At 45.9% G+C, this 23,820-nt stretch overlaps 1 protein-coding gene across 1 annotated transcript; it reads left to right on the top strand.

The window, feature by feature from the left end:
- Positions 1-354: 354 nt before the first annotated feature.
- LOC119441258 (cholinesterase-like) lies at positions 355-22,692 on the top strand. The gene is made up of 11 exons (XM_049663052.1): positions 355-419; positions 500-577; positions 1,740-1,894; positions 1,996-2,393; positions 4,530-4,663; positions 7,217-7,556; positions 8,155-8,427; positions 8,805-8,994; positions 16,234-16,346; positions 19,691-19,866; positions 22,155-22,692. Exons 1-11 carry the CDS (start codon positions 355-357, stop codon positions 22,327-22,329), a joined length of 2,097 nt encoding a protein of 698 aa, XP_049519009.1. The 3' UTR covers positions 22,330-22,692.
- Positions 22,693-23,820: the final 1,128 nt, after the last annotated feature.

Here is a 23,820-nt window from a genome sequence, read left to right as displayed (position 1 = left end):
CTTTTGTTTTCCTGCTTTTTTCTTTTTTTCTTGTCGAGATGTCTCATCACGTTGACGATACATCTTCAGGGAGGATAATAAACCACTTCATAGGTGATTGAAATTCGGCCATTATTTGCAAACAAAAGAATATTATGCTTCTAAAATTGGCAAGAGGTACACGTCACTGTCCCTCCTAGCAGCTTCTTTTCTTTATGATTCCACTCGCGTTCTACTAAATGCGAGGAGAGAAGAAGAAGACGATCGCTGCGCATCGACCGTTCCGCACGGGTCAGCCTCCTGCTCGGGGAGGGGTGTGCAGCGTGGCAAACGCAGCAGCTTGCAGAGAGCACAGCCACCGTTCGTTCTCGCTCCATGGACAGGTTCCTGCTCTCCGAACGGTCTACCTACCTCGGAAACACGGGTGCCGAGCGAATAGAGTGAGTTATGGCGACGCCATTACACAGAGGTTCCGAATGGATTGTTAGCAGTCTTTTTCCGACTGCTTTCACGCTTCCAGATCTCTGGCTGCTTTCACGCTGTCAGATATTTCAGTGGCGGTCCAGACGTGGCTGTTCACTGGAGATACTGTGCCGTGGTTTGTTTAGGTAACAGTAAGCAGAATGGTCAAGAAACTGTCTTTGTTGGCGTGAGCTTCTTTCTGAAGAAAAGTTCAGTATCAACCTATAATTGAGGCTTACGGAAAGCGAGCCGTATAGTCGCAACTCGGAATTGCACGAAAAATTTGTATGTGCGCGATTCTCTTAGACCAGAGAAGTGTGCTTTGGTAGGCCAACGTAATACGTCACATTCAACATGCTATTGGTTCAAGAATGTTCCTACCTCATCACCATACTAGGGAAAATGGTCGTTGGTAGTCGTGTATGTCAGGACCCTGTTCAAAGGATATTATGTCATCAACCACGAAATGCGAAATTTGTACTCTTGTGTATGCGATATCTACGCCCTCGTTACAGACGTTACAACGTGTTTCTATGCACCCTACCAAGTTCAAGAATGTGCTACTATGCATTATGGCTGCTTGTTAACTTTGTTGCTAGTTTTAGCGCATATATCATTGCTGGAAAATTGAACATGCCTCGGTAATTTTCCGCTTATTTTTGGTTTCCTGTCATTCTGTATACTTGCGTGCCGCTTACGGTTTTTATACAGTGAAGTTGTAAGAAGGAATAAGCATGAATATAACACCCGATACAAAACAGCTTTAGCGTGGTATGCACAAACATTTCTTTACGTTTGTAGCAAATTATTCATTCATTTATCTTCATTTTGCTTTGAAGAAAATGCACGCGTCATGATGTGGCAGTAAGGGCACAGACTTTTATCGTTGCAGCCACACGGTTTCAAATAAAGAGGAGTCAATCCTAGACGCCAGCAGTTCAGGCCATCTCGATAGTAAGCTTTAATGTATCCTAGACGCTTGAACTGTGAGGAATTTTCTTATAAAGTGAGTAACACATGGAACAGGTGGCAAAAAAAGCAATATGCTTGCACTACCAGGGTGTCTCCTTCAAATTGTCCTTTTAGAACCGTTCTGTATCAAATGCATGTAAACGCTATACAAAAACGTACTCTAACTTGCATGTCATTTTCTTCTCAAATGTTATGATGTTATGAAACTTCACTAATTAAGTAACCGTTACCTCCGAATGATGGAAGAAAGGCGTAATACTCTGGGTGCATAAATACCCGCACTTCGTGGCGGCATTCATTGCGATGGGCGTGCATTGCGACCGCAGTAAGCTGCTCAAGCTGTTGCCGATCGTGACCCTGGTGGTGACGCTGGTGACGTTCGTGGCGTTCGTGGTGGCGTACAAGAACCGGCAGGAGAGGCCCGCCTACGTGGTTCAAACGCACGAATCGCAGGTCGAAGGCAGGGCCGTCATGGTCGAAGGTAAGCAGGCGCGCCATGCTGGGACAACTCTACTGTATAGCATGCCGGCACCGTAGCGCTGCGGGAGGCACGCACGACAGAATTTTTGCACCTTCGCTCAGGTGTCCAAGTCGTGGAGTTCCTTGGCATACCGTTCGCCGAGAGCACGGCGGGCTCGAATCGGTTCCGCAAACCAGTGGCGCGCTCGTTGCCCCGAAAGCTGAGCGCTCGCCGCTGGGGCCCCCCTTGCATCCAGAGGAAGGACGGTGGCTCCGCGACCAATTCCTCTTCGACTACGGCGACATACGAAGAGACAGCAACGACCGCTAGTGGCCGGCATCAGTCGACGTCCGATGTTCAGCACCGTCCGTTGTCGTCTGTGGCCGCCGTCGTCTCGGAAACGGTAGAAGAGGATCTCCACGGTACCGGCGGAGTCACACCGCCAGCACCGGGTGCGTTGGAGACCCGCGAACAGCCTTCGGAAGACTGCCTGCATCTCAACATCTGGGTGCCCCACATGGTGAGGACCTTAAACAACTAAGCGTGTTAACTGGGTTGGTATAGTTGATTAATATGCAGAAGACAAAGATAATGTTCAATAGCCTGGCAAGGGAACAAGAATTCAGGATCGCCAGTCAGCCTCTAGAGCCTGTAAAGAAGTACGTTTATCTAGGTCAATTACTCACAGGGGACCTTGATCACGAGAAAGAAATTTATAGGAGAATAAAATTGTGTTGAAGTGCACACGGCAGGCATTACCAAATCCTGATTGGGAGCTTACCACTGTCGTTGAAAAGAAAAGTGTACAATCATTGCATTCTACCGGTGCTAACATATGGGGCGGAAACTTTGAGGTTAACAAAGAAGCTCGATAACAAGTAAAGGAGCGCACAAAGAGCGATGGAACGAAAAATGTTAGGCCTAAAGTTAAGAGACAGGAAGAGAGTGGTATGGATCAGAGAGCACACGGGGATAGCCGATATTCTAGTTGACATTAGGAGGGGGAAATGGAGCTGGGCAAGCCATGTAATGCGTAGGATGGATAAGTGGTGGACCATTAGAGTTACAGAATGAATACCAAGAGAAGGGAAGCGCAGTCGAGGACGGCAGAAAACAAGGTGGGGTGAAGTTAGGAAAGTTACAGGCGCAAGTTTGAATCAGCCAGCGTAAGACAAGGGTAATTGGAGATCGCAGGGAGAGGCCTTCGTCCTGCAGTGGACATAAATATAGGCCGATGATGAGGATGATGATGATAGTTGACGATCAAATAAGTACAAAACATGACCTGGAGTTAACTACTCACGGACTATGAATGTGACTTGCGCTTAGCGTTGAAGAATGAGCAACCTAATATGATGGGAATGACATACAGGTCGCGGAAGAAACTTATCCCTGAATAGAAGTGAAATTTTCAATGCCATCAAAATTTTGAGCGAGGTATAACTGGCTTGCGCGCACGAGCCAATTAATACCCGTGCTGGCACTGCATGCGTGGCATATGCATCCTTCCACACGAATATTCAGATGAGAAGCGGGCCCCTCCCGATTATTCCACGCTCATTTCATAACCTAAAAAAAAATAAAATAAAGACATCATACTTTAATCTTCTGGGAGGGTATTCTTTTTACGGTTAGATAGCCTAACTCGTTTAAACGAGCCAGAAGCCGTATTATGATTCCCAACCCTGCGAAGAGGAACCCCGTGCTGTACAGTTTTGTTGATTCGTGCAGGTAAAGGGGCACTGCCCATTCGCGTGTGACAAAACGTGCACACAGACTAGCGTCTTAATACCATGTTTACCGGTGCGGTCGATCAGTTGCCTTTATGGCGCTTTCACCAATTGAGCTTACACAACACTCAATAATTATATAACCAAATGGAACATCCGATTCGAATGAGTGTTACAAAACTATTGCGTGCATAAAAGAAAAACAATTCTAAAATACAGTTTTAGTGGTCTCAGCTTCTATAGGCAACTGTCGTGAGTCTACCTTGGGATCCTGCGTTCCGTGGCTGCTGTTACAGAAATTGAGATTGGAGTTGCAGACGTGTGGATGGTGTGGTAGCGGTAGCTGTGACGTTGTCAACCGCAGATCGTTAACCGATTTCAGAGGCCACAGAATGGGCCACTGCAATTGATACTATGACTCCTCACTGCACTTGAACAGGCTCAATGACCTATGATAAACCTGGCTCCGGTAGAGGGGGATGTTTCTGTAAAGACGCGAATAAGAAAACAGCCCCAATATATCGTACGTGCAGTACAGTGCTGGCGTAATCTCAGAGGACATAGCAACTTTGCCAGCGTTGATACTGATCAAAAATAACGCCACAACGAAAAAAAAGAAAAGAACGCATATAAAGGAACACTTACAGAATGCATGAGCGTTTACTTCAGAATATAAAACAGTGGAAACGTCAAAATTAAACAAAACGTACCTAAAGATATAAAAATTTATTTAACGGTCAAATACGACGGTTCAAAAGCGTCCATGAACGTCGCAAGTGACCGAACTACAAGGGTGTGCGTTATGCACCTCGACACTATAGGGAAATATATTTTTGACCTAAATGATACCACTAAGACTGTCCTGCAGCGAGTAGCTCTTCGTCTATGTATTCTGACATGCCGTCGGTAAATCGTACTTCGCACAGGAGTCTGGCAACGCCAGCACGTCGCCCAACTCGGGCGAGGTGAAGGAACGTGGCCCCAAGAGGCCTGTCATCGTCTTCTTCCATGGCGGTGGCTTCCAGGAGGGATCCAACAGTGATCCCAGATATGATGGCAGGTAATTCACGTGTTAGCGCATCAGTTGCTACTGAAGCGCAAGCTGAGTTTTGTTGTTTGTTTGTTTGCTTGCTTGATTTCTTGTTAGCGTCCTGGCCTGCGAATATTAATACGCCAGATACCCTGAACAGGGCAACAACGATGAACAGACACGGAACGTAGCAGACTCGACCACCATGTTTTGTTAAATGTCATGTCTCAGCCACACTCGATGAGAAGGGTGTCGATAACATAAAAAAAAGAATAATCCAATTATGCGAAGTAGAAGGGCAGAAAAGTAGAAATCTTTCAGAAAACAAGAGTGCTCAGCCATTGTTCCCTTACTTTTCATTTCACATAAGCTAAAAAAGATACAAGTCAGGCATGACTTTCGTGCCGGTTTTTCTGTGCATGGGAGCTTACGCAAAGAGCTGCGGCTATATACTCTAAGGTGAGCAGATGTCGGCATCCTAAAGGACTCGCTTAGCGTTTCAAGCGCTGTGAGGTTGGTCTGGCACGTGCTTTGGGCAGGCCTGAGGTTATATTGAGTTGCAGGGCCATGAATATTTGTGTCAGGAACACGGATTTCACATTTTTAAAGTCACTTCCGTTATTGTCGGCGCGCGCCGCTACTTGAGAATGGCAAGGATACATTGAGCTGTAATGAACAGCGCATGGGAAACATGTATAAAACTAACTAGACTTGTTGAATATACTTTTCAATCAATCAATCAATCAATCAATCAATCAATCAATCAATCAATCAATCTTTGTTTTTCTAGTATACACTTGGTCATATGATATATGCTGCTACATATGGCCGCGCAACAAGTAGCAGCGTAGCAGACGACCGAATGAGCCGCAGCGAGTGCCAAAACGTGACATTTTCCCACGGGACTACCTTAGAGGGGACGTCATAGCGCGTGACTACCTCATCAAGTGACCACGTGACAGGACGTCACGACACATGCCCCCCCCCCCCCCCCCCCGGAAAATTTATGTAGGGTGCCCTGAGGCTTGACAGTATTTTTCTAGAATTTCGAGGTCCAGGACTACCACTCAAGGGAAAAAAGAAGTTAAAATGCCATGTCGGTACTACTTTAGTCCGAGTCAGTTAAGCCTAAAATGACCACCCTCAAATTGCGCACGAGTGAACTGCAGAAAAGTAGTGGGCTGGCGGAGCTGCCTTGGTGGAGATGGGTGTTAGCAGGCGAGGTTTCACAAATTCGGAGCCGAAGGGGTGCGTATTGAGGCCAGAGGTCACCGCATTTACATCGGGGAAAGCTGTCAGGCTGTTGTCCTGCCGAATTTGACAAGCGGCGCTGCTGATTCAAATTTCAGAACGTCCTCTGCACCTGCTGAGCTAGCGCAATCGCTGCTCTTCTTTCTCCTGCAATGACCACCACGTACCGGTGGACTGTGTGCTCTCGCTTACGACACCCAACTCGCTGGGTCGGCGTTCCAGGCCGCCGATTCGTCTCATTCCCTAGACATTGCACGGTCATCAAACTACGCACCGTAGCACGCGTGAGCTCGGCAAACGTTTTGTGCGGTATGCTTGTAATGGTAAGCCGTCAGGCGGATGGCACAGACCGGCTTCCTGGCATACGCGACGCTCCTTAAAAGCAGGTGGCGTACTGGTGCTTCGGATAGGTAATCGCATGACTTTACAGCTCCCCATTATGTAATAAAGTGCAGCAGGACTATGTTGACAAGCAAGCTCGGCCGATTGATTTTTAACGTTCGTTTTTCTTGCATAAAAATGTGGCTGTCCTTCCAGAGCATTCATCCGAAAAAATGCAATCAGGGGCATTGTAATGTGGGAATTCCTTTTGTCTGAATGAATTACTTTTTATCGTCCATCGTTCACAACCAACCAATTCTATTAGTAATGTAAGCGGCGCGCGCATCTCAGACCACTGACAAAGTGCAAGAATGAATAGCATTGGAATAACATTTTCCCATCATCCCGACCTAGGACAGGCTATTCCGCACGTGCGACGCTATTTCCGCACAGAAAAAGTAACTTGGTACACTTCACAGGCGTTGGTTATGGTCGCCTTGCATATAATCTTGTCGCATTGGCTGTCCCAAGGGAAGTGACCACATTGATTAGCGATAACTGACCAGAGCACCTGCTCTCTCGCACTACCCCAACTATACCCGACTTATAATTAAATTTCGATGACGTGACCTGTCCGAACCTCGGTGAAGAATGACCGTACTTCATGTCCTACTGTTCTGGTGCTGCTGCTTTCTCTCAAATCACCTCGTTATTCTTCGCCAATTTGGGATTCCCGGAACGTAAGAGGAGGAGGAGGTAACATTCTTCCGACCTCTAGTGCAGAAACCGCTCCACCTCCTGTGCTTCACTAGCTCATATGACAAGAGAAATAATTAGTGGAGAGGGGGTTAGTTGAGTCATTCCCACCAATAGTGCGTCACTGACCTTTGCTGTTGACGACGCCACGAGTTTGGACTTGGCACTCGCGATTTGAGAACATTAGAGAAGTATCGCACGCTACCGAGGGAGAAGCAGCTCTCATAAGGGACGCGCCGATTTTGTGACGCACAGGTACCTATCGGCGCTTGGCGGCGTGGTTGTGGTGGTTCCCAATTACCGTGTTGGTCCGCTCGCCTTCGTCGGCTCCGATGACGGCAACGACGAAGACGAGCCTGGAAACCTGGCACTGCTGGACCAGCGGATGGCGCTTGAGTGGGTGCGCTCGTACATCGACGACTTCGACGGCGACCCCGGCTGCATTGTAGTCGCCGGAGCCGGATCTGGGGCCTCGTCGCTGGCCCTGCACCTCCTGAGCCCCGAGGCACAGGGGACAATGATGGACCTGCGCCGCTTCGTGCTGCACAGCGGTTCGGCTTTCGGTCCTTACGCCGATCATAGTGTGCCTAGACAGGTAGCCCACTCCCCACACTGCTTGAGTACGCGATGTCTACGTCGAACACATTTTCATATTCTGTAAAGACCATACGGAGGGGTTGGAAACCTGTATATTTTCGTATCGCATGATTGATGACATCATTGAAGTCCAATGTTGATTACTGTGCGTGTGCGTGCGCGCGCGCGCGTGTGTGTGTGTGTGTGTGTGTGTGTGTGTGTGCGTGCGCGCGTGTTTGCGCGTGTGTGTGCGTGTGCGTGCGTGTGTGCACGCGTGCGCGTGTGTGTGCGCGCGTGTGCGTGTGTGCGTGTGTGTGCGTGTGTGTGCGTGTGTGTGCGTGTGTGTGCGTGCGTGTGTGTTTCATTCTTTGCAATATGGGCTCCCATGTAATGTTTAAGTTCATGCGCAGACAGAAGGCGCAATTGCCATTACTTCTTTCATTCCGAGCATTTTTACGGGAGGATGTTCAAATTCTCGTGTTCGTTGTGACACAGGGTCCCTGTATAGTGACACATTTCACGTATAATAGGCGCTATGCGTCCCTGTAGTAAGTGTGTCGAATTGGGCAGGCTTGCGCAGTCGCTCTCTAACCGCTGCCTTGCTCTATGACGCGCAGTCTCAGCAGAACCTGGTTCCCATGGCGCGCAGCGTGGGCTGCACCGGGAGCGGCGCGGCTGAGATACTTCGCTGCCTGCGTACAGTGTCGGCCGACGCGCTCGCGCGACTCGAGCCTGCACCGGGCGGGCCGTTCGAGCCCACGTTCGAGAGCCAGTACCTGCCAGACACACCATCCGGCCTGCTCCTCAAGATACCTCCTTTCCGGAAGCAGGCACGAGCCGCCGCTGTGTTTGCCTTCGCGCATCGCTCCACTGATCTTGAGAACCGCGATGTGGGCTTTCTGCGTGTATAGCCGAGAGCTTTTAACAGCGAAGCAGTTTAGGCGAGCCGTAATTTGTGGTGCGTAGCCGTGGTAGCCATGACAACCCGGAAAAAGAAAAGGAGGAAACCGCGTGCATGCGCACGCGGTCTCTTCCTCCTCATGTAGCCATGCCGTCGAAGGCTCTTAAGTGTCGCGGAGCGTGCTTCTGTGTGCGACGTAACAGAACGGAAATAATTTGGGACCATTCGCACTGCTTGAGGGGTTGAGTTGTCGCTCACACCGAGTGCGACTGCCGGAGTTTTCTCGTCGCACCAATTAAATGCTTCGACGCTGTCTTTCGCAAATCTAAGGTAAGTGGCTTCAGCTTCCATCGTACCGACTTGCAGGTGCTCATGGGCAACGTGGCGGACGAGGGCCTCCAGGCGCTCAGTGCTTTCAACGAAACCCTGCCAGCCGGGCTTTCTCCGGAATCTGCGCTGCACGAATTCTTGCCCCAGGAGCTCGAAAAGTATGGCGTGCAAGAGGCCAAAGCTTTGCTTCGTGTCTACCTCAATGACACGGCAGGTGCAGCCACCGGTAAGCCACTCCGAACATCCACGCCATGCTATAGGCGCGTCGTGCCACCCATAGCTTCCAAAATAATATTACTAAAGATAAATCGCGAGAATTATGGGTAGTTGCTAACTTTTTCTATGATTAGGCAGCCCTTCATTGAGAAAGTACACTGCCGATTCTTTAATATTTCCTCGTTTTTGAGCTGCGATGCGTGATATCAATGTAGCGCAATGACGCAACCCTCAATGAAAGATGCGCATACGCACGTCACAGGCGCCTGTGACCTGTGCCTATGTTTCTGCAAGAGACTGCTGAACTGGGCTGATCGGCGCATTCTTATTAGCTAATTGAACAGCACTTCGGACAGGAGGAAGGGAAGACGACAGACACAGCGCTGTGTCGGTCGTCTTCTGTGCCGTTGCGTTACACTATGTCCTTAGCAAAGCCCAACTAGCCAAACATGCCCTCGCGTGAGTCGTAGGACGCTCCTTGCGACGAGCTGCGCTTTTCAAATTAAAAAAGAAGTGAGTAAAGCAAGTACGAGTGTCAGAAATTCAGATGACGTTTGGGCAGCAACCACTACCATAGGTAAATGTTTGATATTTTTTTTTCGTTATATTCTGGAAACACGATGCAGAAATTATATGCGAAAAAGGGGGAATAGTCATTACCGTACAAGGAAGTTGCGATAACGTATTAATTTCAAATAGCCTGAATAAGAAATTAGAACTTTGTTCACGCGAAAAAGGAGAAGCAGACAAATCCGTGTATTACTAACCAGTCCCACGCTGGATGAAGTCTCATTCCGACGCATGGACGCCAGCGTCAAATTTTCCTCTGTAATATCAGGTAATACTTAGTATAGAACTCTAATATGCTGCCCACCTATCACCAATGCGCTTTCGGGCACGGACGCTTGACTGCCTGTGTAAAACCAGCTGAGGCTCCAAACGAAAGCTGGGTGCGTTTCAAGGCTCCTCTGTGTGTGATGCGCCAAACTTTGATTATAGCACATGCGCGAATGAGCATAGCCATGGTTGGCGCTCACCTTTTCACCGTGATAGAACGTGGCCCGCGGCATCTTGAATATGAAGCCCGTCTCTCCCATCATCCTTCTGCTGCGCCCCCTATAAGGGATCAGCGCAAGCAGCTGTATTATGTACGCGAAGTCTTTTCCGCCAACATACTCGCCTCCCCGTTTACAGCGATGTGGAGCAATCTCGAGATCGCAGCAAGTCTATCCCAGGCGAACGTGCTAGCTGCTCCCAGAGCGATCGGAGTAGCCACGTGATCGGGATATCTTGTCGGGTGTCGGTCTCGTTCCCAGCTCGAAGGTCATAGCACCGCCGAGCACTCCGTTGTAGAGCGCGGTGCTCTGAACGAACCTGGCGAATGTGTTCCGAGCGCTCGATTTCTACCAGCTGAAGGCAAACTGCCCTGCGAGAGTGCTTTAGAGCACTCGAAAGTAATTAGTGAATGTGCCATAGAAAATATTTAATATCTTTGGGACATATCTTGTACCCCAAATGTAATCGACGTATGTGTTTTGGGTTTTTCCTTCCTTTAACGGTGAACTTCCGGTACTTTCCGGTCCCGACCAGCATGCGCGTATCAAGGGCGACATAGCATTCTTGACAGGAAAGTAACGAGCGCATTGTGTTAGTTAAGGAAGTGAACAGAATATTTATGACGATTGTTGTCTGGAGACAAGATAGGCCACTGTGGTTCTAAATTTCCCTTAGCATTACTCGTATAAGCGTTCACTGATCCTTAAGTTCGATGAGGCGTCTCCTTTTTTAGCCTCATAAAAAATTGCCAAGACTGCGCATTTGCGCTTTCTCAGTAGGTTACATGGCATACGTATTATGCGTACATATCTTGCACAACAAACCGCATTGGTGATTGATGGTTAAATCACCAATTAACATTTAATTGCAGATTTTAGAGCATACTCTCATGTAGCGGTACTTAAGCCTGATATTTTTTTCAAGAGCGTTTCGCTTCTGGAAGTTTTCCTAGTGCCATTTGGCATAAAAATATCAATCGACGAAAATTGAAGCTTATTGCCTTCATTTAAAGAAATCGCGCGTCGCGAGCCTTAATCGCATGCGCGCCGTAGTCTGGCCAAATGGCAATGAAGGCGCGCTGCTGGCAGTATATACGGGGTGATCACTTTTTTAAGTTTTACAGAATTTTTTAATATCGCTGATGGCAGAATTATTGCCCTTGAGCTGTATTACTCGAAGTTGCGGACGTCAATTTCACGAGAAATCAAAACACATATTCACCTAATTAACAGAAATTCCGTCATTAACTTCTTAATTACTTTAACATATTGCAATTTACGAATTGTAGCCAGTGAGCTTGCATGATGTATCCATTCGAAATGAATTTCCAGGATGACAGCAGTTTCAGGATTTTAGCTACCAAAGTGTGGAACGAAATAGATGGGCGTTCCAGTTAATTTTGTGCTGCAGTCCATAAAATAGCGTTTTGTTAATAGAGTAAGTGGAATAACAGTGCATTTTTAAGCCGCTCGCCTTAAAATGGTTGATATCTCTAAGCTGTTGTCATTCTGGAAATTCATTCCAAGTGGGTACGCCTTGCAAAATCTCCTGCTACAATTCGTAAATTGCAACATGTGCCGTAAAGTAATGAAGAAGTTAATCACTGAATTTTTGTAAATTATTTGAAAATGTGTTTTGGTTTCTCTTGCAAGTAATGGCCCCCTCTCTGAATAATCCAGCTGAAATACTACCATTGTGTTATTTACAACAGGCCATTTTAAAAATTCCGTAACACTTAAAAATGATTACCCCACATATCTCTAATCGCCAGCAGCGGCTTATCAGAAGGCCGTGTGTGTTAAAGATTGTGCTTATTACCAGGGCGTAAGCAAGATTGAGGAGAGGAACAGACGAGCATTTTTCAACGTTACAAAAGGAAACTACAGAACACAGGCCTGCCAAAGTCACCTAGGTCTTGAACATATTTTTCTGCAAAAATTACTAAACGTAGCTTTGGTGATATCTTTATAAAAGCTGCAAGCGTGGCGGCTCAGTCAGCATGACGGGCAGTGGATGAATTTGGCCTAGCCTTCGTCGTTTTGGCTTCAAACGGCTTTGTTATTTTTCAAATTTCTTAATTTCAACAAAATATGTGGTGATAAATGCAAAACTTTTCAATTATTGCGCATGTGGGCAGATACCTTGCTGTGCTTAGAAAACCGTGAGCGCTTAGAAATTTAAAAAGGTAAAGCATTACAAATAACTTCACAAGAACGTTTGATGCCATGAGCATGAATAGACAAAGCCTCGTGCTTACCATCAATCCTATGGTAGAGGAAACATTCGCAGCGCCGGAGATTACTCTAGTGAGGTTTCTATGAAACTCTATGTGGTCTTGAACGGTGGCGCTTGACCCGCAGCGAAAACCAGGAGAGTGAGTAACTCACTTCAAGTTTCAACGCAATTCCTGAACATAAATACTTTCATAATGTTTGTTGGACACTAGGCTAAAATAGGTTGAGCTGAGATCAATTTGAGAAAAAAGAAAAAAAAGGAGGTGCACTAACTTGCAGAGGTATAGTACAGAGTGAAGGATTCGATCTATCAACATAGGACGCACGTAGAAAAAAAAAAACGGATTGGATTCATCCAACGGAGATGCACCATCGTAAGAAAAAGTTTATTGGACAGCGCATTTAGCAGTAACACCCCTTAAATGACTAAGAAGTGGTCACATCTCTTTTGATGATGATGATTTATTGGCATCCCCTTTGAAACGGGGCGGCGACAAATAGTCGCCTAGCCTGCTTGATTTAATCAGGTATACTATACATGTTCTTTATCTAGCATTTTTGCATACCTCTCATTATTATTTTTCTTTTTCAAAAATTTTCGTTGTGCCGCTGCCTATGATTGTAAGAGATCAGGTCGTATCCATCTTTTCCCTGCTTTTTTTCCACCAGTGCTCCAATCGTCTCTTGCTGATCTCTACGGCTGATCTGTTTGTTTCCTTCCACTTTGAAACCAAGCGCTTCTTCTTATTCTTTCTTATTTTGCTGCCCCCTAGCGTACCAGCATAGCAATGTGAATTTTGCTGCAGTGTTTGCGGCTCATTAGCTTTATACTTCACGCATAAAACTGATAAGCGAAAGTCCATGCCACGCATATTTTTTCGACGCCAGAAAATTTCTGCTCAATGACTGTTGAGCGACAACGGGTGATTGCGTGCCACACCACTTTTGCGACACTGTTTTTTTTTTTCATATCTTAAAAAAATAATTCTGGTGTTTTGCGCGCCAAAACCAAGATATGATTATGAGACAGGCCGTATTGGGAAACTACGGATTAATTACGACCAGCTAGCGTTCTTTAACGTGCACGTAATGCACAGTAAACTGGCGTTCTTTCATTTCGCCCCCATCGAAAAGCGGCCGCCATGGCCCGGATTTGATCCCGCGTCCTCGGGCTTGGAATCTTACGTATCATGTGACGGACGTTTTTATCGCTACTTCAGCTTCAGCTCTACTGGCGGCAGAGCCTGATTTCCTGCAGCGCCTGTGGATCAGCGCACTCGTTGAATATGAGCGCTTACGCGCTTTCTTTTGTCTCCAATAGAGCACAAATGGCGAGACATTGAGCGACACTGTACAATATACTCTCAAATTTTACGGTACACGGTATGCATATAGAACGCGGTATACTGTGTACTGTCTTGAAAACAATAGATGCCGCATTTTTTTTATCTCGCCCTAAGCACACAGGCAGAAATTAAGTGCACAGTATTGCATTGAGACAATTCCACGTTGCACGGCAATACTAGAAAAAATTTCTGGTGCTGTGGTTTCTAGAGCTTTGCTCCCGACTAAGTGTGCATTTTTAAAACGAAATATATGTTATCACTGCTTAAAATATAGAATTTTATATTTCTTATTCTTATTCTGGAACACAACGATGCATTTTCACATAAAAAGCGATAACCAATGGCCACATTACTGACCTGACCAAAGCCATAAGCCCATCGTTGGACGTCATTTCGTTTTTTTTCCTTGGCTCAAACGTAGCGAGCCTCATCCGCAGCGCACTGGCGTTAGCACGTTCACGCGTCGAGCTGTTGACCCAGCGTGGCACAAGCAGCACTCGGTTCTCTATCGTGGTCGCCCCGCGACCAAAAAGCAGGCAATGCGGAAAAAAAAAAAAGCAAGGCGAGTTGGGGGAAAAGCTGTTCGCGAGGACAGCGTTGCCCTCACGTTATGCTTTCGCCCGTGCGCTCTCGACAGTATGCGTGCGCCTGGACAGCCATTAGAGCAGCGCGGCATTTCTCCACGTCTGTCAGGAGCACTTCCCCGAGGTAACGTCAACAAGTACCGGGAGACTACAGCCAGGCTCGAAAAAATACGGGGTAGAAAGCGGGTTATCCTACCGCGACCACCCTACTGCCTTGTCCTTTTCCTTCCTGAAATCCTGTCTTTTCGCAATGTTCCCAGAATGAGCCAACATCAACTCACCCAAATTTCTTACGTCTGCCAGAAGCGCAAAGCTTTGTTGCAGTCGGCAAACGCCATTCTCTTTGCGCATTCCAGTGACAACCACCACCTAATTCCTGTTCATCTAAGCGCACAAAGTCCGCTCCAGCGTGGCAGTGTGGCGAGATAAAGCTGGTGTAATATATGAGCATGTACAGCCGCATCGCAGTATACATGTGCATTTTGAGCACATGGCGCCCCTGCAATATTCCGCAAGGTCCACAATTCGGCTAGTACGCATGCAACGCTCTTCTATCTCAAATTTATGTTTTCTTTATACGTTTCTGGTGCGCAACTTACTCTAAGCAGCCTACTGGCTGCAAGTAAAAAGAGGGACGTTAGAGTTGGATTTTAGGCATAACGAAGGTTTTCGCAATAGTAAAGTAAGGTTCTGCGTGTGCGGTAGTTCAAGCACGCTCCGGTAGAATGCCATAGGCGTTTGTTTTAATGATCAAGGCAGGTTGTTTTTTCGCAATAGCGTATTGTATACTTATAGGTAAAAATGATTTGTTGCCGGGCTCATTAGCTGACCTAGAAGGATATAATGCTTAATAGTGCAGTCGTGAACAAACCCGAAACAAGGAAGACAGGTTGCGCTCTACAATTACAGCTATTTTGTTTCTTGGGTGGAGCCAGCGAATATCCTCGACATTTCGCGCCCACGCTAATACAGCTCAACAGCATCGTTGTTGCGAAGTGTGAATCTGAATTTCGCTGCTTAGGAACTGATATGGAAGAATCAGTACTGCAGCCCGTGCCTCTTCATATTTGTGGCTTTCAGTAATTGCCTAGGGATAAAAAGCTACAGAACGTCATAAATTATATTAGATACATTTTGTTTAGTTTATTTATAATTTACATGTGCCCAGTGGGCAATGATGGTGAACTATTAGGAACTGTAATGTATTGAAAGGAGATACATTTAATATGAAAGTCGTTCAGAACAAGTACGGCATTTCATCGCAGATATAAGACAAATGTAGATTAGCAGAACGTAGTAGTGCGCTAGTTTGCTCATACATCCAGGCTTCAACAAGCGCACACCTTGGACGGACCAAAAGAAACAAGAATCTTGTCTGCCTTCCTTTAGCGTAGCTATTGTCCTGTGCCTGCCATCTTTTGTCCCTTCCGAAGTGTGAGCTTGGTTAATCTGCAACTAAAAGGCAAATGCTATGGTCGAAGTTAGGCGCGTACCGTTATGTCATCGTCACGGCTCGACAGATAAACTAGGCTCTCAGATTGTGCAGCCGTGTGGACAGTGCAACCATCAAATAAATTGTTGCTACTGTGTCGCTAAAAAAGTAAAACAAACAAAGGTGCCGAACAACCAATAACACGTTGACTTTTTCACCCGCGATCGTTTGGTCCTGCTAGTCTGTAGGTTTGAAGCGAGAGGGAGAAACACAGTGAAATATCGTGTAATAAATGACAGCAATCACTTGTTCCCTCCGCGTTACGGCGTTTCTCGGGCGCGCCTTGCTGATATCAGTCGATTGGTTCGATATTACCGAGGCGCACCTGGGAGTATTTCCCAGGCACATCGACGATCGTTTGGTTGTCCTAGCTCCTGTTCTATGAGACACGCTGATTAAATGAACTTTACGTACGACGCAGTATCGTCCCCAGATTGGGATTATCAGCTTACCACTCACTAAATAAATTTGAACAGAGTGTTCGAGGTTGCGAACGGATGCGCTTCTTGTGTGATGTTCAGAACCTTTTCGTTTCAGGGTTGACGTGGGACGAGACGCAGAGCGTAGTCTCTCATCTGCTCGGCGACCTCCTTTATGTGTGTCCCACTGCTTACCTGGCGCAGTACTTGAGTAGGGGATCCGAGAACCAGGTGAATAGCGTAGCGAGCGCTAATCCTCTCTTTGCCGAAATAGTTTTGCTGGCAGAGCGCGCCTCACGTCTCGTGGCGTTCAACTTGGTTTATATATTTACGCGATACATCGAATGTCAGCTTCAGCAAGTAAACGGCACGATGACGTTTGATGAGCAGCGGGAACTAAGCATAACATTTACAACGTTGTATCGCGAGAGAGCATAATCAGGCGAGCTGAATTGGTTCTGAGCTTTAACTAGGCACACCGAAATGACTCTTCAAGGTGATTCTCTTTTTATTGCTGCTCGAATCAGTGCGTCTAGAAGTTCCTCGTTTTCAGGCAGTGAAGGAAGACTGTTCGTGGAGAGTTGTAAATGACTTACATATAGTCGCTGCTTTATCTTCACTCATATTTAAGCGAGTTGGAGGCACGTCGAGATCTAAAATTTACCTGAAACATTTCCCAAGAGTGATTGAAAGTTGGGCAAGTTGGTAGGGATTCGTGGTACTGAAAGGCAGGTGGGCAAACATGGGACACAAGTAGAAACGAAAAAAACTCACAAACGGGGACTATAGACTGAAAGGGGCCACAGGGGCAGAAGAGAAGGAACTCTCAAAACCTATTTGCGCACGATCAAGAGAAGGCAGAACCGACCTGTCAACCATGGACTCCTCCGTGCCTCAACCATAAGTTCGACTCCTGTACCGCTGTGCCGCGTTATCTGTTCAGCTGGTGCGTGTATATTCTGGTTGACCTCCCTGCCTTTCTTCTCTTGCTCTCTCTCTCTCTCTCTCGTGAGCGCGAACAGCACCAAACACACACCTGGGTTGGCCTCTTTTGCTTTTACTTCTTATTCTTGTTCACGGTTACTGAAATCACTGAAATGAGCAGCCCACAGAGGCAATACCATGAGAGAGTGTCCATGACTTGTCAGACGCTAACGCTACATCCCATTCCCTGTAAAGCGTGCTCGGCCTCAAGCACAACCATTATGTGGCGAAGCAAACTTTTTGTTAAAGCTTTCTGAATAAATTAATGTAGTAGATATAGTTATCCATAAGCGCTGTTGATATTCCCACATTTCCTCAATTAGAGTTGGCGCAGAAGCGAAACTTTCATCCTTTAAAATATGAATAACAGCTAATAATTTAGTTTAAAAAATAAACGCGTTGCTTGTAGGGTCACAGTGGTGGTGCGAGACACCTTGTCAAGGTTTATACTACCTGCAAATATTGCAATTGTGACGATGCTTACACATTTAACCATCCATACAATTGAACGTATTCTAGTAAATATGTAATAATGCTCACAATTTCTTTTAAACACCACCTAGAACTGCTGAATACCCATTTGAATAAATATCTTGCGCGGATGTTTCAGTGTTTGCCTCTGCAAAGAGCCAACTGTGGCTAGTTCAGAAGGGTGCTATGATGACCTGTCTTTTTCCTAATTAAAGTGGGTATCGAATCCAATATCATTTGATAAGAATATTTGATAGTTTAGATTGTCATAGGAGATAAAAGGACCTCGCTCGGTTAACGTAGATCTGCCGACAGCAGTAACGATCGCGCAGCGCATTGTAACAGCGCGACACAGTACTGGCCCATTCACGCCTGTGACCGCCGGCCAGACTAGGGCAGCAAAGACCGACAGGCTTTGGTAAAAAGGTTAGAATATCCCTCGTGTGGGGCTCACATAAAAAACAGAAAAATATACAAAGAAGTAGCCAGCATTGAAGACAATGCGCAGCTGTGGTTTCCTCGAAAAGCAGATCGGCAAAATAGAAGAAAAACCGTCGCAGCTCCTCTTTGTTTAACGTTTGTCTGCGTACTTGCGTTCAGCGGTCAGCGGTCGCACCGAACGTGACCGCTGAACGCAAGTATGCGCTCTGTGGAGGCGCTAAAAAGACAAAACTGAGCCTTTCTTTCTCGCACTTCATCCGCAATTTCGTGCTCTACGAGCTTTCCACGTGCTGCATAGAATTCCGCTGCGCAGTTTCGTGCTCTATCGTTGGTCGTCGTACGGAGAAGTTTGTGAAACTGGCCGAGAGTGGTGCTCTTTTATCGGCTGTTGCTGCCGTTTTAACAGCGGAGCTGTTTAATCCGGGCGTAATGTGTCAACCGCGGACAGAAAATGTGGGCCGATCCTGGCGGTAGTGCAGAAAGGGTCCAAGCGCCATGGCACATACCCATGTGAACTAGCGAAGCTGAGCCTGGCTAAGTCTAGCTAAGCAAGGTTTGGACTACTTAAGCTTGTCAGTCATCGATAGCCAATTAATAGCTAATCAATAATCAATAAATTCCGGAAACAATGCTGGGGATGACTTGGTAACGCTTAGCCTAGCCCAAATAAGTGGCCAATACCTTGCGATAGCCAATCAATAGGTAATCGGTAATCGATCAATAATCAATAAATTCCGCAAAATCGTAACCCGTAAGGCCAGGACCAGCTAGGTGCCGATCAGCTCCGCTGTTTCTTTAGCCTTGCGCCCCTAGTGCAAGCTACGCTAATTTTTTTCTACAGCGTTTTCTCGTAAGTGGCTGCACAGTTCCAGTTGTGCCAAGCATGAAATGGCGGCCTGTATTGCAGGTCGCAGCAGCCGCATTCAGATGCAGGCTGAATCCAAAAAGCTCTTGCTTATGACTTATGACAAACTCCAAATGACACCGACGTCGAGTCACACTCACTCAGTGCGACTGATAAAATACATTTTTACATTAGGAAGAACAATAATGAGCAGGAATAAATGAATTTAGAAAGAAGCATACTTTCCGGAAAAGTCCAGCACGGAAGTGAGATAAGGTTGATTACTGAGTGCCATATGAGTTACGCGCGGCGTCCCTTTGCTAGGCTCGCACAAGCGATGGTTGATTGGCGTTCACTTTAGTGTGGCCGTATTACCAGGATTTTAGCTCGCTTTATAGATTCTTTTTGCTAAAGCTGAAAGCGACAATACTTGACAAGCTGAGCATTTTTTTTTTTTTGAAATTGAGGTGCCAAAAGAAAGCGGAGAACAAAATAAATGCAAGAACGTACACAACGCTGTGTTTGTCCTTCCTGTTTTGTAGTCCACATCCACGTACTGCTTCATTTTCAGAGAATATCGAACGATCTAGCTCAACATTGAACAATGCTGAATATCGGCTAGTTACTAACCTTGGCACAGTCCTTCTCATGCATAACGTTGTTGTTGCAGTAAATCATTATTAAGCGATAAAGTATGCGTTTTACAGACATACGATTGATATTCACCTGATTAATGCATCTCAAGAATAAAATTGACATTTTTTGTGCCACACCAACATGGAACTAAGTGTGAGGCTGTTTTACTCAGCAAGTACTAACCAGCCCACCTGCGCAGGTGTACACGTTTAGAATGAACCAGCGGCCGTCGTACGGCACTGGCGAAACTATGACTCGGTACGAAGACGTGGACCTTGTGTTCGGCCGGCCCCTGCGGCAACCAGGCTCCACGGACGCCGAAAAAAGCCTCAGCCGGGAGATCATTCGAGCTTGGAGCAATTTCGCAAAGTTCGGGTGAGCCAGCTTCTCAAGCATGAGAAACGGCATCGTTGCTGTACATCGCTCTTGATAGTGTTCTTGTGCAACATACGCAAGAGTAGCATATGGTTCACGTAAAGTACAGAAAAAAAAGAAAGCGCGATAAACACGACATAAAATAAATTGGTAACTTAGTCCTTATGAGTGACTCGCATAAATGACTCTATGGCTCCAAACAGTGTACGAAGATAAATATCATAGTAGGAGTAAGCTGGGGCCAGGAAAAAATATTATGCCAGCACCGAATGAACGAATGTACAACTTTTAACAAACTTGTAGGAGTTCTTTGCGTGGACGTAGCTAAACGGCTACGGCCCGGTGAACTGATGTTCTCGGTAAGGTTTTCAGTAGAGTATTTCGCATCATCAAGGTGAAGTGCTGTGACGCTATGGGGGGGGGGGTCTTTCAATAGGTCTAAGTTGCATCAAATCAGATAACCTATCTGAAAAACGCCAACAATTTTTCACTGATATTTTCTCATCTAATTAACATGTGACTTGAGAACTCATGTGGCCACTTATTCTTTCCGACCAGTGACTCAAATCAGTGAACGAGCCGTTATTTTGTTGCCTTCTTCACCAGGACAGTCAGATTTCTTCTAGACAATAATTTATTTTCGAAGTATTCACTTTGAATCGCGAATGTTCTTTCAAATTTGTGTTATAAAAAATTAAAGACGCCGTCGCTTATTGAATAGCAGCGCTTATAGTGCGGCTACGTTGTCTTCAGATCTAGAAGTGTGAGCATCTCAAGTGAGGGGGTGATGAATCGTTTAACTGGGAACGTATTCTGCGATGGTCACTTTCGGCGATATTATCGCCTCGGCCGTCAGGCGCGCGCGTCAGGCTGAGCAAAACCGGATGAGCTGATTGGCCGGTTGAGCACTACGTCACACGAAGGCGATAGTATTGCTGAAAGAGATCGTCGCAGAATACGTCCCCTGCATGACAACCTTCGCTACGTCATTCAGTGTGGCCAAGCTGCTGAATGAAATAGACGACTTGGCGGAAATTTGGCTTGGCGTATGAAAGATGATGGCCGCTCAATCAGGTGCACGTTGAAGAACTCCAGGGGGTAGAAACAAATACGGAGCTCTCCACTACGGCGTCCATCATTGCCACAATGTCGCCGACGTTAAGGCCTATGAATCAGTCAAACTTGAAATACCAGAATGACTTACTTCGCCAATTTCGGCATCGGCTTAGAAGTGCGAACAGTTCATTCGTTTTTACCGACTAAGTTCCCCAACTTTTAATGCGCTTCGCTCTCACATTTCCGTTTCGTGTTTTATCACTAAGAAGTTTTTATTCGGAGCTAGTTACGTTACTGTAGTGCTGACGCGTTCGCGGTCGACGAGAATATTTCAGAGATCGCATGACTTGCGCTGAAAGGACGCCCTGCCTAAACACGCGAAATGTACTTCTTAGTATGTCTTTGTCAGAATCCTCTCATCATTCGTTCCTCTCATCAATGACGAGAGAGAAAGTGGCAAGAGGGGACAACGTCCATAAAAGAGCCATAGGGCAAAATGGTTTTCTTTTTCTTTTTTTTTTTACGGCTGTTGCTCGTTAGTAAAACTGAGATATGACCTACCTAAATGGACACTTGGGCAAAATAAATCTTCTTTCTGGGGTTTTACGTGACAAAACCACTTCGGATTATGAGGCACGCCGTAGTGGAGGGCTCCGGATTAATTTGGCCACCTGGAGTTCTTTAACGTGCACAACAACGCAAGCACACGGGCGTTTTTGCATTTCGCCTCCATCGAAATGCGGCCGCCGCGGCCGGGATTCGATCCCGCGACCTTGTGCTCAGCAGCATCTAATGGGAAAGAACACAACGGGAAATTTCAATATGAATGTTGAAGACGTCCTGCTATTTTCAATTTCCTTGTGACGACATGAACTTTGGTAGGTGGCTGCCCAACGATAATTTATAATTATTTACAAAAACATTTCATGTCACGTCAAATAAAGAAAAATATTAAGCCGTAAACTCCAGTAGTAACCTATTCGGCAGGTAAAAAAAATGTCACTAAATTAAATACGCCTGCGAAGCCACAAAAGTTACTGTCCCAATATGACTTCGTTGCTGCCATGGTTTGCGAATGAGGGAACTTGACGTCGGGAAGTTTTGGCTTTGTCAACCAATAATAAATTATTTATTTTGCCCAATGTACAAACGACATGTGAGTTCTTATAAACACTGCGATGTTACTGAACAGTGTAATATGACGTTTGTATTACTATTTTGGTGTTTTGCAGAGTCCTCCCTCTAGTGAACGATAGTTCGTCCGGATCTACCATCGAGTGGCCGGCTCAATCGGACAGCGAGGAATCCACGGTCGACATCAGCACCGCCGGTTTCAGCCTCGTTCCCGACGAGCACCGGAGCCACTGTTTCCAGCTGCAGGCTCTGGCGGCCGACGAAGTTGTGTAAAAAACAAAAGCCACTCGACCTCGGCCACAAATGGCCGGCTTACCACGAAACTTTGCTTCGGCGAGGCAGCACGTCTCGAAAACAGAAAAAGAAAAAAAGAAAGAATAGAAACGACTAAGTGGAGCGCTGATGGTTTAGCGGCCGACAGCGCAAGCGCCCCGGGCTTGTTTTGTTCTGTTCTCGGAGCACACGCGCTTTGCATACGAATATGAGGAAATGTTGCTTGGGCTTTCTTCTAAAAAGTCAAGGCGGAATCGAACGCCGCACGCGACGAGAGCGCCATCGCGCGACTGTTTCGCGTGACACACGCAGTACCACGTTTTTGTAATCGATACTGCTACGCGTACTGCTCGAGGCTTGATTTTGCGCGCTAAATTTGATTTCGGCATTGCCTTTCGCGACGTAACAATTTATTCATACCTTTTTTATTTAATATATGACTTCAATAAAAACTTAGACCCGTGCTCGGAAATATTTATTTCTGAAAATTATGCGTCGGCGCTTTCATCCTTTTGTATATGAACCCCAGTTAGTGAAAAGCACGCGTCCCATAATTTATACCACGCGCGGGGTAACATAAGACAAACCATATTTTGACACCATTTTTGGACGAGTGCATTGCACCTATACTGGGGAGCATATCGAAAGGGCTAAAAGTGTCGAATAATTTTCCGAAATAACGATTTTATAGGCTCAGTTTTAGTCTTTATTGAACAACCCTTGGATAATGGTTTTAATACCACTGCTCTTCCTGTCCGACAATAGTCTTAGGGAACACAATATGTAGATTTTTAAAAATTCGATCTGTTCAACAACACATTAGTGCAGGAGTCCCTTAGGGAAGCATTTTAGGGCCGCTCTTGTTTATAATTGATCTAAATATATTGTGCATTCTGCAACTGACAGTAAATTCGTGACTTACGCTGATGACACTTCACTGTTCATATCCGGGAAATCGAAAAAAAAAGATATCGAAGAGAAAGCAAGTAGAAAACTAGATGCGTTGAATAAATGGGCTAACGCAAATAGTCTGAAGATTAATTCTAAAAAGACAAAAATAGTAGTATACTTTCCAAACGGGAAGGTAATATCCAGGCCGCTCAATGTATTCTTAAGCCATGATCATTTAGAGATAGTAGATATTTTTTATGCAATACTGATGTAACCCTTCCGTTTATGGATCCATTGTTATTTTTTGTTGTAGTTGCTATTTTTGTATTATGTATACGACATTGAATTGCCTATTCTTATGTGAACTGTACCTTTTGTTATATTTGTGTAATCATCCAGCGTACGCAGGAAATTATTCATTATTATGCCAATCAATCGTGCATGTATATTATGTACCAATTATGCATGCTGTTTTCCTTTTTTTTGTGATGCCCCCCTTACCCAATGCCTCTCACGAGGCCTGTAAGGACTTTTTAAATAAATAAAAATAAATAAAGAAATAAATCCTTGGCGTCATATTTTCTGAGCACTCGACTTGGA

The sequence above is a fragment of the Dermacentor silvarum genome, chromosome 2 (genome assembly GCF_013339745.2).
Source record: "Dermacentor silvarum isolate Dsil-2018 chromosome 2, BIME_Dsil_1.4, whole genome shotgun sequence".
In the NCBI taxonomy this organism is placed as follows: domain Eukaryota; kingdom Metazoa; phylum Arthropoda; class Arachnida; order Ixodida; family Ixodidae; genus Dermacentor; species Dermacentor silvarum.
Note: the sequence above shows the minus strand (reverse complement) of the source record. Positions and strands in the feature narration are given on the sequence as shown.